Raw genomic sequence first — 16,919 nt, 5'->3', positions numbered from 1 at the left:
CGCTTGGTTCTTGGGTCAAAGCTCAACTGCTGAGCCACACTGGCTGGGCTGCAACAGTCTTTGAGTCGATTTTTGGAAGTCTCCATTTTCTTCTCTTAGAAATAAATATTTGGGTAAGTCAGGCAAATAATCATTACAGTCACTATTCACTTTATTATGAACTTTTGAAAACAGCTCATTTCAGTTCTTCTGTATACCAAGGAAAATATTCTGACTTTGATTTTAAAATTCAATCCAAAAAACATTTCATATCTTGATTTCAAGTAAATATATTCAGAAAGGCTTGAGGTTGAGAAAGAAAAAAATGGTTAATCCATTGTAATTAATTTCCTGAGGGGAAATACAAGAGGTGAGCCCATTTCTTCAAATAAGAACACTTCGCGTTGTCTTATATTTTTAATGTGTATGCAAAGAAACTTCTTCTGTAGGTTCCTTTTAAATTCACTTTATATGATGCATCCTTTGAAGTGAGCTCTCTGTAAAGGTGATTGGTTTTAAAAGAACCATAGCCAGTTAACTGCCTGTGAAACCACATGGGGTTCATGAAAATCGCTAAGAAGCTTTCATTGAGGGTTTCACTTGAAAGATGTTTACATTGCTCTGTGAAGGATTGAAAAGCAGAAAGGCTTCCTGAGGTTTTACAGGAAGACAATCCAGCTTATTTACTCATAAAGGGTTTTGGTTACAAAAGAACATTTTAGATTCAACGGTAGAATTTTATCTTATTATTTTTATTTTTTTAATGTACATATTATTAAATGATATTTTATAAGCAACTAGAGCTTCTGACAAAACTGTCAATGAAACACCTAAAGTGTACATGGTACACCAAAACGTTACAATTAAAACTTGACTCACGTAACTTTAAAAAATTGTGCAAATTAGAATTACTGAGTGACTGAGGAAAGGCAACAAATAACATCAATAAACTTTGCCAAAAAACCAATAACCCAAGGCAATATATTGTGAGAAAGACTCAAGCCAAGAGAAAAAAGAAGTGAAATATTTTGTCATATCTGAGAAGGAATCTATTAAGTAAAATTGGACTTCCCAAAAAAGTTATGCCATTCATAACCACAGGAAATGCTCCATACTTTGCTTAAATAATTAAAACCACACTATAACCAAAAGAATATGGTAACTGTAAATATGCTGATTACAAACAAGGAAGAGTCTACATATAAAAATAGTTCATTTCAGTGTCTGCCTCAAAAAGGTGACGCATCAGAGCTCTGTAATTGCTTACAGCCATAGCCTGGCTCCAGGCACATCACAGGGAAGGCTTCAGAAAGCCCTCGAAGAGCATGCGGCAGTGAAACTGGGCTCCCACCTTTATCGTCAAGCAAACTTTCTTTGTTCTGCTTGAGAATAACTGCAAATAGGACATTACAGCTTATGAAATCATTTCAGTGATGTTGACCCCATACAAATAGGCTTGCTGATATTCAAATGGTTTCCTTCCAACCCATGTTCCGCTGGATTCCAAGCAAGAAGGCACACTGTTTATTTTCTGGTTAGCTTGCTGGGTTGTATGGATCAATAGAATATACTTCTCGTGTTTCTAAATGAAGATCACCTTCTGTAGGGCTTTTATTTGTATAATAATTGCATTCCCTGTGTTTTGATATCATGTATAAGGTGGCAGCAATCAAGAAGAGAAGAAATAGACAACCTGCAGAAAGACCACCAACAAGAGGAGTGAGTGAGCTTTGTGATTTGCAAACAGCCAGGCGAGGGTTCCATCCGTGATCCTCCAGGCACTGGCTCTGGCGACTGCCTTCCAGGGTATATCCGTCTTCACACTCCAAAGTAACCGCTGCTCCATGCTGATACTTTTTCCCAGACTCCAGCCCCTTCTGATTCCATTCATATACTCTGGGGAGCTACAGTTTACCTCTCTACAGGAAGAGGCAGGTTGGCGCCAGGTGCCCCCAAGTGTGCAAATAAGGAGTGCATCTCTCACTAGCAGGTAGCCTTCGTCACAGCTGAACATGATTGACATTTCAGGAGAAAATCGAGCTATCTTTCGACCAGTATGATTCCCACTGGGGATCTTAAATGGAGGTTGACATCCTACGAAGGCCTTTTTGATATAAGTTGGTATACCTGGCACCCATTTGTTATCGGGATGGCACCTAATCAAGTCACTGCCGTTCGTGATGAAACCAGGGTTGTAGGCAACTATTACAATTTCATTGTGGGGGTATGACGAATGAGTTTTATTAAGCTTGTATCCATGTTTGACTTTTGGGTTAGGGCAATGGGCCATAGGAGGAGGTTTTAAGCACTGTGGGGAAGGTCTACTCCAAGATCCATGCCCTTCAGAATCACTTATGCAGCGAATGATTCTCTCTCCCAGAAGAGAGAATCCTTGGTCACATTCATAAGAGATTTCAATTCCATATGGAAAGTGTTCTGCCATCACACCTGTGTGCCTCCCGTTGTTAATCACTGGTGGAGGTGGACAGTGAATAGCTTTACAGAGTGGAATCCTTTGGAACCAAACCCCATTCTCAGCATCTTCACACTTCCGGTAAGTATGCCCAATCACCTGGTACCTATCTTGACAGGATGTATTAGCTAGAATCACATGCGAATCAACTGGAAGCTCTTGGAACATCTTCTCTCACAGGCTGACACGGTGCTTCTTTTTCAAAAATGGGTATTTCAGGATGCCAGGTGTTATTGGCTTTGCAACGAATCTCACTGCTGCCCTTCAAAGTAAATCCATCATCACACTTGAATGTCACACTGTCGGTGTAGAAATATGGGGCTTCCTTGCCCGATATCTGGTATCCATTTGCAGCGTGGGGAGTGAGCACTGAACAGCAGGGAGGGAAAGTTTACAGAGAGGAGCAGGGCCACTCCAGATGCCCCTCTCCTGACCATTGCTTGTACAACGGATGGTGCTCTCCCCAATGAGGTTGAATTCTACTCCTTTCTCTGGCTCAGGGTTACATGAATAAGTGACTGTGGTTCCATATAGAAAGTCTTCCGAGGAACTCCCTGTGTGTGTCCCATTGTAGATAACGGGGCGGTGGGAAAGTGATTTCTTTACAAAGACGAATCTCCATAAACCAAGGAATGGTGCCTTGACACAGCTGATAAACACTCTCACCTAACCAGTACCCTTCATTGGAAGAAGAGTTAACATCTGGTCCAATCAGTTGATCCTGGGGGTTTTTATAGCGATGCTTTCCTAGAGGCTCACGCTCTGCCACTTTGCATTTGGGAACAGTGTGTGTCCACACCCCGTCAGAGGCACAATGTATGGATTCTTCGCCAACCAGCACATAGCCAGGGTCACAGCTGTACTTTATGGATGTTCCAGGCTCAAAGCGGATCCCATGTCTATCTTCCTTTTGCCCACTGAGGACTTTAGGAGGGGCGTGGCCCTCTTTCTCGCAGACTGGTGCAGATGGCTCCCAGGTGCTTTGGGCACTACACCTTAGTCTCTTGCTACCTTTCAAGGTGAAGTCAAACAAGCAATCAAATATCACAGTGTCATTATATGAATATTGATCTTTCTGCCCAGACAACATCTGGTCTCTTAGGATCTGGGGAGGTGGACAGTGAATTCCAGGAATATTAAGTTCTCAGTGTGGGGCAGGGCCACGCCAGGTCCCAGTCTGCTGACTATCAGTGGTACAACGGATAGTGTTCTCCCCAATCCGGATGAAGTCCACTCCTTTTTCTGGGTCCGGGTCACAAGTGTAAGTGACTGTGCTTCCATGTGGAACGTTCACTGAAAGGTTGCCTGTATGTCTTCCATTGAGAATAGGAGGAGGTGGTGGACAAAGGATTTCTTCACATACTGGCATCTTAGTCCATAAAGCTCTCTGTCCAGCAGTTACACACTGACTAGAAGGTTGGCCTCGTAATCGATACCCTTCATTACAGGAAAGGGTCCCAGTTACACCAACCGGATGACTTGGAGCCCCTGTATCTTCTCATTGAGCAATGGCCCTGGAGCTTCACGCTGCGCCTCTTCACGTTGTGGAATGACAGCACTCCAGTCTCGTGAACACTAACAACGAATGGGCTTTTCTCCAACAAGCAAGTAGCCGGGCTCACAGCTGCAAGTCACAGACAGTCCAGGGACAAAGAAGCCAACGTTCTTTCCTGTGGGACGTCCGCTGGGGATCATGGGAAGTGGTGGACACTCCAGGGGGAAATCACTCTCACAGGCTGGTAGTGGTGTCAGCCCCCACGTTTTATTTGCTTGGCACCAAGCAGTCTTGTTTCCTTTCCTGGTGAAGTTGGCATTATAGGTAAATGCACATGTCTGTATGGTGGTCTAGATATTTTATCTTTGTGTCCCCCTGGTACTATGGGCTCAGAGCAAATAGATCTTTTATTGAAATATTCACATGTAGGAACAGTTTTATCCCAGGTTCCTTTCATTTGGTCTTTACTTACACAAAAAAGATTATTTTCTCCAGTGATATGGAAGTTGTAGAAACAGCTGTACCTCACCAAAGTGTTAAGAGGTATGGGGCCAGAAATATAACTCTTCAGACCATTTTTGTTTTTCTCTGTCTTTCCGACCATTTTTGATAGGAGGAGGGGAGGGTCACAGAAAATCTGAGAGCCAAGAAAACCCAGAACAGGCCCTGGCGCCCATGCCCTGGCGGTGGGATACATCAGAGACCCACAAGCCTCCAGCAGCTCCAGGCGGGCAGGGCTGGAACAGGAGGCAGCTCAACTGTAGAATTTTAAATCCCTGAGAACTGAGACAACGTTCAATGACCATTGTATTTTTGTTTCCCTCCTAAATGCAAAAGGAGGAGGAATACACCCAATGAAGAAAGTTAACGACTGAAACCCAAATGAGAAGTTTAGAAATAGCTGCTTAAAAAAAACATATGCCGAAACCGGTTTGGCTCAGTGGATAGAGCGTCGGTCTGTGGACTGAAAGGTCCCGGGCTCGATTCCGGTCAAGGGCATGTACATTGGTTGCGGGCACACACCCAGTAGGGGGTGTGCAGGAGGCAGCTGGTCGATGTTTCTCTCTCATCGATGTTTCTAGCTCTCTAGCCCTCTCCCTTCCTCTCTGCTAAAAATATATATTTTTTAAAAAGTATGCATTTATTGACTTGACCTCAATAAATCAATAATTTTGTATATTTTCTTATGTGCTTTTTCCCATGTTGATTCCACAGGCTGAAAGCAAGATAAAACACTCCTATTCCATTGCTTTATTTAAAAGCGGTGACCTTTGCCTAGCCAATGTGGCTCATTGGTTGAGTGTCCACCTATGAACCAGGAGGCCACAGTTCGATTCCTGGTCAGGGCACATGCCCGAGTTGAAGGGGCATGCAGGAGGTGGCTGATCAATGATTCTCTCTCATCATTGATGTTTCTATCTCTCTCTCCTTTTCCCTTCCTCAGAAATCAACAAAAAAATATATTTAAAAAAATATGATTCATGTATGATTTTGGTTTCATATGTAGCCCCAGAGCTCTATTTGGTTTCTCCACAGGATGCTCTATAAGCCTTGGTTGTTTCCTTACTAGTCATTAACCCCTTGAGGCAGCCAGAAACATGGCCATGCCTTGACTAACGTTCACAAGGTATGTGTTTCTATTAAGCGAAAGGTCACATCATGGCCTGCGTTGTGTTTCAGCTCTTGAGCCCTAAAATGCAATGACCCCTGGCCTCATCCCCATGAAACCAGACTGAAGGACACTGAAGCTACCACAGGACCTAAAATTATTATGTACTGTCCTTACCTCACTCTTGACCAATCAGCAAGACCCACAATCCCAAACCCCTTACTCATGATGACTTTTGATTTTGCTCTATAAAAATCTCTTGTCTATAAACAATCAAAGAGTCCCAGCATTTTATCATTAGCTTCCCCTTCTCCTGGGTGGCACCATTCATAATCAAACAGCCAGTCTTTCTACTCTGCAATTCTCAGTGTTTAGCATTTGGCTCTGCCAGTGCCAGGTGGATGAACTCTTTCTGTTTGATAACACAGAAATTCCAAAATAGCAGTAGATTCACCACCCACCCACCATCCTACCCTAACTCGTATGGATAGAATACTTTGGATAGTATACATATTCCCCCCACTCCTACACCCCAAAATAAAATCAGACTGACATCAGACATCATATTTGCAACACTGGATGTTAGTAAACATTGAAGCCATACCTTCAAAATTCTGAAGGGAAATAATTCTCCACCTAGAATTATATAGTACAATAAAGTAAACCATGTTTATATATAAATGACAGTGGGGAGGAAAAATATAAATGACAGAAAGTTTGGCAATATCAAAAGGTAGATGAGAAGAGTTGGGATTGGGAGGTTTGAGGTGGAAGAGTTACAAAAAGGGTAAAACCATTAATATCCTTTTCTTATTAAATTAAGAGTTATGGTAGGCAGAATAAAGGCCCCTCAAAGATGCCCATGTCCTGCCCTGGCCAATGTGGCTCAGTTGATTGAGTGTCATCCCATGCACCAAAAGGTCACCAGTTCAATTCCCAGTCAGGGCACATGCCCAGTTTGTGGGCTTGATCCCCAATAGGAGGCATGCAGAAGGCAGCCAATAGACGTTTCTCTCTCACATGGATGTTTCTTTCTCTGTCTCTCCCTCTTCCTTCCTCTATTTATAAATTAAATAAAACAGCCCTAGTGATTTGGTTCAGTGGATAGAGCGTCGGCCTGCGGACTGAAGGGTCCCAGGTTCAATTATGGTCTAGGGCACATGCCCAGGTTGTGGGCTTGATCCCCAGTAGGGGGCATGCAGGAGGCAGCCAGTCAATGATTCTCTCTCATCATTGATGTTTCTCTATCTCCCTCTCCCTTCCTCTCTGAATTCAATAAAAATATATTAAAAATATAAAAATCAGCCGAAACCGGTTTGGCTCAGTGGATAGAGTGTCGACCTGCGGACTGGAAGGTCCCGGGTTCGATTCCGGTCAAGGGCATATACCTTGGTTGCGGGCACATCCCCAGTGGGGGGTGTGCAGGAGGCAGCTGGTCGATGTTTCTCTCTCATCGACGTTTCTAGCTCTCTATCCCTCTCCCTTCCTCCCTGTAAAAATCAATAAAATATATTTTAAAAATAAATAAATAAAAATATAAAAATATAAAAATCAATAAAATCAATAAAACATATATTTTTAAATGCCCATGTCCTAATCCCAGGAACCAGTGAATATGTCAGGTTATATGCAAAGGGAAATTAAGTTTGCAGATGTAATTAAGGTTACTAATCCGCTGATTTTGAGAGATTATCCTGGATTATTCAGGTAAACCCAATCTATAATAATAAAAGCGTAATATGCTAATTAGACTGGACAGCCGAACGACCTTCCGGACGAAGCTGCAGCAGCGGGGGCCAAGGCAGAGGTGGTTAGGGGCGATTAGGCAGACAGGCAAGCAGTTAGGAGCCAGTGGTCCAGGATTGCGAGAGGGTGCAGGCTAGGCCTCTAGTGTAATATAAGCCTCTTTATACATGGCAGAGAAGGGCAGAAGAGAGAGAACCAGAGAGATGGCTGCATGAGAAGAACTCAGCCTGATGTTGCTGACTTTGAAGATGAAGGAAGGAACCATGGGCTAAGGAATACAGGAAGCCTCTACAACCTAGAAGCGGCAAGGAAATGGATTATCCTAGAACCTTCAGAAACAAACAGTCCGGCCAACACCTTGATTAAAGCCTAATAAGACCCATTTTAGACGCTGATATCCAGAATTACAGGATAATAAATGTGTGTTGTTTTAAGGGAGTAGATTTGTGGTAATTCTGTACAGCAGTCCTAGGAAACTAATATAGAACTCAAGAAATATTCTCTAAAGTTGAAGAATCAAGGGAGAAAAGTACAGGTATATAAGCTAAAGTACATGCTTATAGGAAGTAGGCAGGTGATAGGAATGCGTGAAGAAGGCTGGGTATAAAACAATGTGACAGGGAGGAACATAACCGATTGGCCAGCGAGTGCACACTAATATCTCATCTGAAGACATACAATTCAATGTTAAGAAATGGCCCAGGCCAAATAAAGACAGCTGAGGATAAAACATGGCCAGAAGACATTTCCTCAGAAAATAAAGAAAATAAAAACAGTAATTACTGGGAGGAAAGAGGCAGAAGGAATAAAGTCAGAGAGCTAGAGAAATTATATAATTTCTCATGTACCAAAGCAAGAAGTAAAAGGAAAATGTAAAATATTTAATATACCAATGAATATCTACAAAGGGACATTGGTTTGGGATAAGAAGGTTATCATCCAAAGAGCTAAAAGCAGAAGCACTCTGCCCCTAGCTGGTTTGGCTCAGTGGACCAAAGGGTCCCAGGTTTGATTCCCATCAAGGGCACATACCTGGGCTGCAGGCTCCTCCCTGGCCCAGGCCCTGGTCTGGGCTCGTGCAGGAGGCAACCAATCGATGTGTTTCTCTAACATCAATGTTTCTCTCTGTCTTTCTCTATCTCTTCCATTCTCTCTAAAAATCAATGGAAAAATATTCTCGGGTGAGGATTAAAAACAAAACAAAAACAGAAGCACTCTGAGATTCAGGAAGCTGTTTCTGAATGACCCTTGTGTAAGGTTGGTGGGAAGGTAAACTGCTGCAGCCACTATGAAAAACAGTATGGCCCTGGCTGGTGTGGCTCAGTTGGCTGGGTTTCGTCCTGTGCACTGAAAGTACATACCTTTGAAAGGTTGCTGGTTCAATTCCCAGTCAGGGCACATGCCCAGGGCTGTGAGCTCAATCCCTGGTAGGGGCCACGCAAGAGGCAGCCGATGGATCAATGTTTCTCTCTTCTCTTTCCCTTCCTCTCTCTAAAAATCAATACAAAATCTTTTAAGAAAAGAAAAACAGTATGGAGGTTCCTCAAAAAGTTCAAAATGGAACTACGATAAGATCTAGCAATTCCAGTTCTGGGTATATATCAAAGGAAATTAAATCACTGTCTGTTTTAGTTCTTGATAAAGCCCACATAAACAACAAATTCTGTTTGGTGTCCGTCACAATCTTTAAGAATGCAAAAGGGCCGAAACTGGTTTGGCTCAGTGGATAGAGCGTTGGCCTGCGGACTGAAGGGTCCCAGGTTCGATTCCGGTCAAGGGCATGTACCTTGGTTGTGGGCACATACCCAGTAGGGGGTGTGCAGGAGGCAGCTGATCGATGTTTCTGACTCTCTATCCCTCTCCTTTCCTCTCTGTAAAAAAATCAGTAAAATATATTTTAAAAAATAATAATGTAGCACCTAGGAAACATTAAAAAAAAAAAAAAAGAATGCAAAAGGGTCCTGAGTTTGAGAACTGTTCTAAAGAGGGCATGGTCTTCAAACTGGGTGCACTATCGAAGGCGTACAAAAGGTAGTTTTAGCGTCTATTTCCAGATCCCTAATGTCCATTTGAACTCTGTGCTGGCTTCATAGAGTTCAGAATACTGTACCTCATTGATTCTAAGATGCTCTTTCCAACCTGCCCCTAAACACACACACACACACACACACACACATACACGCACACACACACGCACACGCACACGTTCATATTTCTGAAATTCAATGCTTTGACCAGGTGACAGTTGATAGGTGATAGTTGTCTTTGCCTGACACCTTATGGTAAAAACAGGAAAGTGCCAGCCTCCTGATGAAGAACAGATGTCAGTGACTTAGAATAAACCCCCTGAGACCAGAGTGAAGCAATTTTTTAAGAAACTGCATCACCAGTACTCTTGATGCCCCGAGACGTGTTGTATGACTCTGGGTGGAAGAGTGATTGGTATGAGCCACCCTGACGTGAAGACAGAGTGTTTTAAAATATCTATATTATACGTTAAAGATAAATCTATTTAAATAATTTTTAAAGCTTTGCAGTAAGTATAACATTTCAATGTTATATTGCTAATCATTATAATTTATAATACTTAAAGCCTTTTGGTCACAGGAAATTAAACAAAATGAAAATGTTAACTTTTTTGTTGCAAAGAACTATGAGAGGTGATATAAAAAACGTTCAAGCACAAATACATATTACATTAGGATAAAAATCTGGGGGCAAGGGGAGTGAATTGGAAATATGAATTCAAGGAGAAGAAAGAGTGAGATGACATTTCCCACTGTCAAAGAGCCTGTTGCCTGAGCCAGTGTGGCTCAGTTGGTTGGAGCGTCGACCTGTACACCAAAAGGTGGCAGGTTCGGTTCCCCATCAAGGCATGTGCAGGAGGCAACCCATCAATGTTTCTCTCTCACGTTGATGTTTCTCTCTCACCCTTCCTCTCTCTAAAAAACCAATAAAAATAAAAAAGAGGAGCTTGTTTTTCTAAAAAAATTAAAAGGTAAAGAATAGCTTGTTTGTGTTTTTTTGTAAATGGATGGCGGTGCATATCAAAACCTCTACAGTATTTGTAATTAATGGATACATTTAAAAGAATGATGTAACAATTAAGTTTATGTCAAAATTTCAACATGCAGGAATTATATCCTATGTACTTAAATAAAATTTGATGAGAAATTTTGGTTGTCAAATAGAAATGCATGAGGGAGCACATACTTTTGAAAAAAAAACACACCTTTTATGTGGCATATCCTAGCAAAAAGATTTGAAGACTGCTAATCCAGAACCCTGACAAACATGATGCTCATAGGATTCAACCTAGTGATAGGAAAAAGGGGCGTATATCTATGGAATGCGTGGGGTTGGAAGGGCTTCATGAGTATTTTATCTTTTACTTTTTGTTGGGACTGGAATAGTTCTTAAGGCTGCAGCTACATCCCAGATAAAGGAACTCCTTAACCCTCTCCAGCTCTGACTCAGACCCAACACTGTGCAAGTGTGCATAGGGCAAGGCACTGATGTGCAGGTCAAATGAGACTCCTTCGAGGAGCACGAGAGGCGGGTTAGGGCAGAGGAGAAGAGTAATTGAGGATGCAGAAGACTGAGTTCAGGCTGAGTTCCAGCTTATTTGAAATAAGAGCTCTGACAAGCACATCCAGGAAAAGAGATCATTCAAGAAATATTCAGATTGTGTTGGACCTCTCACACAAACACACTCACAACTCTTTCCTCCTGAGTAATTCATACCCAAACCCCCCCACTGCTAGCCCACAGAACGCTCCAGATTGCTTTGGAATGAAGACAAAAATAATTCACTTCATCTCCCTTCACATTCCATCACTGATTACAGCAGCTAGGCTTTCTCAAGGCAGCTATCGTGGCTGGGAGTTAGAAGGTCCCGGCGCTGGGCTCTTATTTAAAGGATAAGGATCCCTCTTGCTCATGTGAACAGCCTGTTTCCATGACACCCCTTTCCATGTTTCATTCACCTCTTGATTCACCTTTCTTTGATTCGCCTAATACTTTTCTCCCTAGTTTCTATGAGTTCTGGGACCAGACAAGGTCAGCACAAGAAAAGGACATTAAAAAATCAGCCTCACTTATGAACAGACATGGGAAAGTCCTGGATGAAGTACAAGTATCACTTCCACTGACATTCCGTTCAGCAGAACATAGTCACATTACCACATCTACGTGTGCAGAAATATAATCTGCACTCCAGGCGGCCTCTGCCCAAATGGAAATTGGTTTTAACTTCTCAAGGAAGTCATTTCCCCCTCCCTCCGCTCAGCAACCAGGTCAAGATAAGCCGCTTTCCTTACTGTCCTCTTCTGTGATGTGCACTTATTTCTAGTTTAAAGGGGCTCGAGCTTCTGCAGACCCCACTTTATAGAGAAGTTTCCCATTAGACTCTGTCACCTATCCTCCTGTATTAGAATCAACCTTCAAAACTGAAATTCAAGTTTAAGAGCATTTGGAGATGCCCTGAGGGAAGAATCTGGTTTCTTACTTCCTCTGAATTCTTACTTTCCATTCTCTTTTTTTAAAAAAATGGTTTTTGCCAGCTCAGCAATGTAGTTACATAACTTAAAAAGTATTTACTCTAGCATGCATAGCTGTTTCACTGGGAAGTTCATCCAAGGTATCCAGACACCACGCTGCCCAAGTAGAGGTTCACTCTGATCTTTTCAGAGGTTTATTTAATAAAATTGCAAGGGACAGCTAATCCTCATTTTACACAAACTATTTCAGAGAATAGAAAAAAGGCAAGTTACAAAATTCATTTATAAGACTTGTTTAACCCTGACACCCAAACCAGACAACGTCAGCACAAAAAGAGAAAATTAACCCTTTGCACTCGCTTGCTTTTTTCTCGATTCCTTTATTCTAATGCTAACCGTGTCGAGTCACACTCGACATCCGAGTGCAAAAGGTTAAAATCACTCTCACTTATAAACATCGATGGAATTACCACTGGAATTTTCAGTTAAATATTCTAATAAGCTCTCTTTTTGTGCTTAAAGGATTGTTTATAAACATAGATGGAAAAGTCCTAAATAAAATACAAGCAAATCACCTGGCTGGTATGGCTCAGTGGTTGAGCATTGACCTATGAACCAGGAGGTCACTTTTTGATTCCCAGTCAGGGCATGTGCCCAGGTTGCAGGCTTGATCCCCAGTCTGAGGTGTGCAAGAGGCAGCTGGTCAATGATTCTCTCTCATTACTGATGTTTTTCTCCTCTCTCCCTCTCTCTTCTTCTCTTTGAAGTCAATGAAAACATATTAAAAATATTAATAAACTAGAGGCCCGGTGCATGAAATTTGTGCACTTGGAGGGTGGGTCCCTGAGCCCAGCCTGTGCCCTCTTGTAGTCCGGGAGCCCTTGGGGATGTCCAACTGATGGCTTAGCCAGCAGTCAGACACCCTTAGCGCTGCTGCGGAGGCAGGAGAGGCTCCCGCCACCACCACTTCGCTCGCCAGCTGTGAGCCTGGCTTCTGGCTGAGCGGCGCTCCCCCTGTGGGAGTGCACTGACCACCAGGGGGCAGCTCCTGTGTTGAGCGTATTCCCCCTGGTGGTCAGTGCATGACATAGCGATCAGTCATTCAGCTGTTCAGTCAATTTGCATATTAGCCTTTTATTATATAGGATTTTGAGGAGCAATAGTTGGGGGGGGGCTGGAAAAAAGGGGAGGGCAGATGGGACTAAATGAACTGGAGACCTTCAGAAAGAGAGTTAGAGAAGCCCAAGGGGAATCTGGGGAAGGAGGTCATGCTGCAGGGGCCCAGAGGGACAGGCCACCCTGTCTGCCCATGCAGGCTGTGGATGGCATGACCCTAGGGAGCACCAGTCACCTCGTACTCATTATAGATTTGTGCACTTATTACAACCATCTTGACATAAAAGGCAGGAAAGCATCCTGAAAGCTGGAGGCAGTGTCTGTTTCTAATTCCCACACAGATAGGCGCCACTGGCTACCTGCACTGCTGAGGAGAGGGTCTGAATGTGCAGGGCTGGAATAAGATCTGGCGATGGGTCATCCCTGCTCTGCCAGGGCTGACCAGCAGACCCTGAGCGACAGATGAATGATTACTCTGACACACTATTTGCCGTGAAAGAGAGGGCTAAGGGACTGCCTAGCTAAAGGAACCAGACAGCCTCGATCGCCTGCCTCTTCAGGCTTTTACTGTAACAGCAGTTTGAGATAAAGTTTATCTTTTAGATACAGTCAGTAGGGTAAGTAATCTTGGGAGGACACATGCATCTGCAGTGTCCTTTAAGCAAGGACACCTAAAGATTAAGCATAAAGATTCCGGTAAACACCTGGGGGCTCAGACTTATTTGGAAAAGTCAAAGCAGGGTCTGCCACCTTCGGCAAGGTCCCCCTAGAGCAGTGGTTGGCAAACTCATTAGTCAACAGAGCCAAATATCAACAGTACAACGATTGACATTTCTTTTGAGAGCCGAAAACCGACTTCGGCGCATGGGCCACGAAGTTTCAATCACACTGTATGTGCGCGCCCGCACGTGGTATTTTGTGGAAGAGCCACACTCAAGGGGCCAAAGAGCCGCATGTGGCTCGAGAGCCGCAGTTTGCTGACCACTGCCCTAGAGGCCCCCAACCTTTCAGAGGTTCCTCCTTACAGACTTTCCAACCAAGTCTCCTGTGCTCCCCCACACTGCTCGATTCTGGGATTAAGATCTGGGTGTCGGGGCCAGATGCTGTACAGCAGGATTTCCTGGGGGACCAATGAGGATCCTCTTCCTTCTTCCAGACTTTTCTTCTCACACAGCTCTGCCAGGAATCAGCTTCCACTGGTGAGCCCACTGCCTGTCCCGGCCTCGGCTCCTTTCTCGGTGCCTGCTGGCCTCAGCCCTCTGTTCTCTGCCACGTCACCATTCCCCACGCAGCTCCACAGCCTGGTTCAGTAAGTGCCTTGGGAGCCTATAAGCACAACTGCCTCACTAGGGAAGTAATTACGTTGGCATTTTTCAGGGAGAATGCTTCTGCCTATCACGAGAAAGAGATCTGAGGCAACTGGCAGCACACTGAGCAGAAATTTCTAAACCTCTTGGGGGAAAAGAAGTCTTAGAGAGTTGTCTGGTTATCAACAGATCATCAAAGCTACAAAGAATTTTCTTGTGGAACCCAAGACGCAAATAAGAAGAAGAATCTCTGAGGAAGTGCGTTTAGAGATGCAGTCAAAAGGCCTGAAGGAAGAGACCGAATGCCAGTGGCAAATCCACGTGAAAGTTTAAGCCCCAAGAACAGGACTGTAAAGAACCAGGATAAAATATTAGAATGCAGGAACTCGCCCTGACCGGTGTGGCTCAGTGGATAGAGCGTCGGCCTGCGGACGGAAGGGTCCCGGGTTCGATTCCGGTCAAGGGCATGTACCTTGGTTGCGGGCACATCCCCAGTCAGTGGGGGCTGTGCAGGAGGCAGCTGATCGATGTTTCTATCTCTCTATCCCTCTCCCTTCCTCTCTGTAAAAAAATAAAAATTAAAAATAAATAAAATAAAAAAAAATAGAATGCAGGAACTCGGTGGCAAGGTCTTTGGCCTTGAATGAAGTTCATCTAAGTAAAGGACCAAAACCTGAATTTCAAAGGGTCAAAGAGGGCGGCCGTGGACTTGAGAGAGTCGGACACTTACAGCTGGAAGCAGAAAACTGAAATGAGCTCAGTGATCTAATCAAACACTGGACGAAATTTCCAAAAGACAAAGCAAGTGTTCTTGCTCAGAGAAAAAAAAAAAGAAAGAAACTCAAGTTTTGAGTAATGGCATTGTGCAGCTGAAATAGCTGGCAGGTGACCAGACCAAGAAGTTAAAGAACAGATGATAGATTGCTCACAAAAGAAACCTTTGTTAACCAGCGTTGAAAAAGATAAAGGTCATTTTGAATCCGAACTGAGTGCGGAGTTGCTAGCCCGGCACGGGCTGGGCACCGGAGACGTTGGACCGTGGATCGTGCTCGCTGCTTTAAGCCAAACCTCCACTGGAAAAGGAACACGAGACTTTTCATCAGAAAGTTGATCTTTAATAAACTCTCAGGCAGGGGCAGCATTCTTCCAGAGAAGCTGTTTCAGGAAGAGTCAGAATAGGAAGAGAGAGCAGAAATATCAGCTATTGCGTGGGCAAAATCCCACACGCGGAAAATTCAAGAAGGGGAGGGTACAGTGCAGTAAAAAAAAGATGTTACGAACCCAAGTTTCTCTTCATGACATGAACAGCTGGCTGACTGCACATATTGCAGAATGAGCTCCGGTGAGAAGATGCAAGCTGCTAGCCCAAGACATATTAATATGTGCGTATCAAAGGATAATACATTTTCTTTTTTTTTAATATATATTTTTATTGATTTCAGAGAGGAAGGGAGAGGGAAATAGAGAAGGAAACATGAATGATGAGAATCATTGATCTACTGCCTCCTGCACACCCCACACTGGAGAGGGAGCCCACAACTCGGGAATGGAAAACCTTTACCTCCTGGTTCATAGGTTGATGCTCAACCACTGAGCCACACTGGCCAGGCAAGGATAATACATTTTCAAAAGCCAGGGATAGTCAACCAACCCCAGGAAGATGATAACAACAGAAACTCCTCAGAGAGAGATGTACTAATCCAAGTGTGGTCTTTGGGTCCACCTTTTGAAATGAGTGTAAGCCTTTAACTAGAATCTCTTACTTCTGTTTTCATGGAATAAATCTGTGAAAGTGAGCTGGTTTCTGACAATGGTCCTGCCTCGGTCCTGTGATGTCATTTCAGGCATCCAAAATAATATCTATTTCTTATTAGGACATCCTGGTTTAGTTTCATATAGTACCTCTTACCTGGAAAACTCATCAAGATTTTACACTTACTCATTTTTCCTACAAACATTTATTAAGTGTCTATCACGAGTCAGGGGTTTTACAAGTGCTAGAGATACAACCAGGAATGAGACAAAATTCTTGCCTCTGTAGAGCTTACATCCTGACAGAGAAAACAGATGAGGAATACAAAATTGACATGACAATGCCAGGCAGGGGATAAGGTGTAAAGGACAACTGAGTAGAGGAGCAGGGGTCCTGGGAGTGCCACGTCACACAGGGTGGCCAGGAAGGCTGCACTCAGAGGATGGCATTGGTGCGGAGACCTGAGCGGCAGGGGTGAGCCCTGCGAGGACCTGGGAAAGCTGCCAGGCAGGAGCAGCCAGTGCAAAGGCCCTGCGCCGGAAGCACACCTGGAACATGGGGGAAACGGCAGGTGTCTCAGGCAGAGAAGAACATGTTTGAACGCCGAGTGCTGCGAGGTGAGAAATGAGAAAGAACATCCTACGTTCTCACATATACAAGAAATGAAGTCTCTAACGGCTCCATGACAGGGTAGGTGGGGAAGTGATGAGAGAAGATGTTGGGAAGGATAACCCCCCTGCCAAAGGCTATTGTGCATTACAAGTCATGTTAAAGAGTTGGAACTTTAGTCTAACATGTTACCATCACACGTCGAGTCCTTACTACATGTCAGCAATGTAGTAAGTCCTTTACAAGGATTTTCTCACCTGATCCTCGTGAATATCCTACGAGCTTACAACTAATGTTATTTCAATGTTATAGAGGAGGAAACTGAGTCACAGA

At 43.7% G+C, this 16,919-nt stretch overlaps 1 protein-coding gene across 1 annotated transcript; it reads right to left on the bottom strand.

Moving 5' to 3' along the window:
• Positions 1–1,514: 1,514 nt before the first annotated feature.
• Positions 1,515–4,551, bottom strand: LOC114229928 (complement receptor type 2-like). The gene is given in 7 exon segments (XM_054714341.1): positions 1,515–1,861; positions 1,864–2,614; positions 2,616–2,815; positions 2,818–3,035; positions 3,037–3,922; positions 3,925–4,281; positions 4,284–4,551. Coding segments are annotated over 7 exon segments (3,027 nt in total).
• Between the last annotated feature and the right edge of the window lie 12,368 nt (positions 4,552–16,919).

This window comes from Eptesicus fuscus, chromosome 4 (genome assembly GCF_027574615.1).
Source record: "Eptesicus fuscus isolate TK198812 chromosome 4, DD_ASM_mEF_20220401, whole genome shotgun sequence".
Lineage (NCBI taxonomy): Eukaryota > Metazoa > Chordata > Mammalia > Chiroptera > Vespertilionidae > Eptesicus > Eptesicus fuscus.
This window is presented reverse-complemented; position numbering and strand designations above follow the sequence as displayed.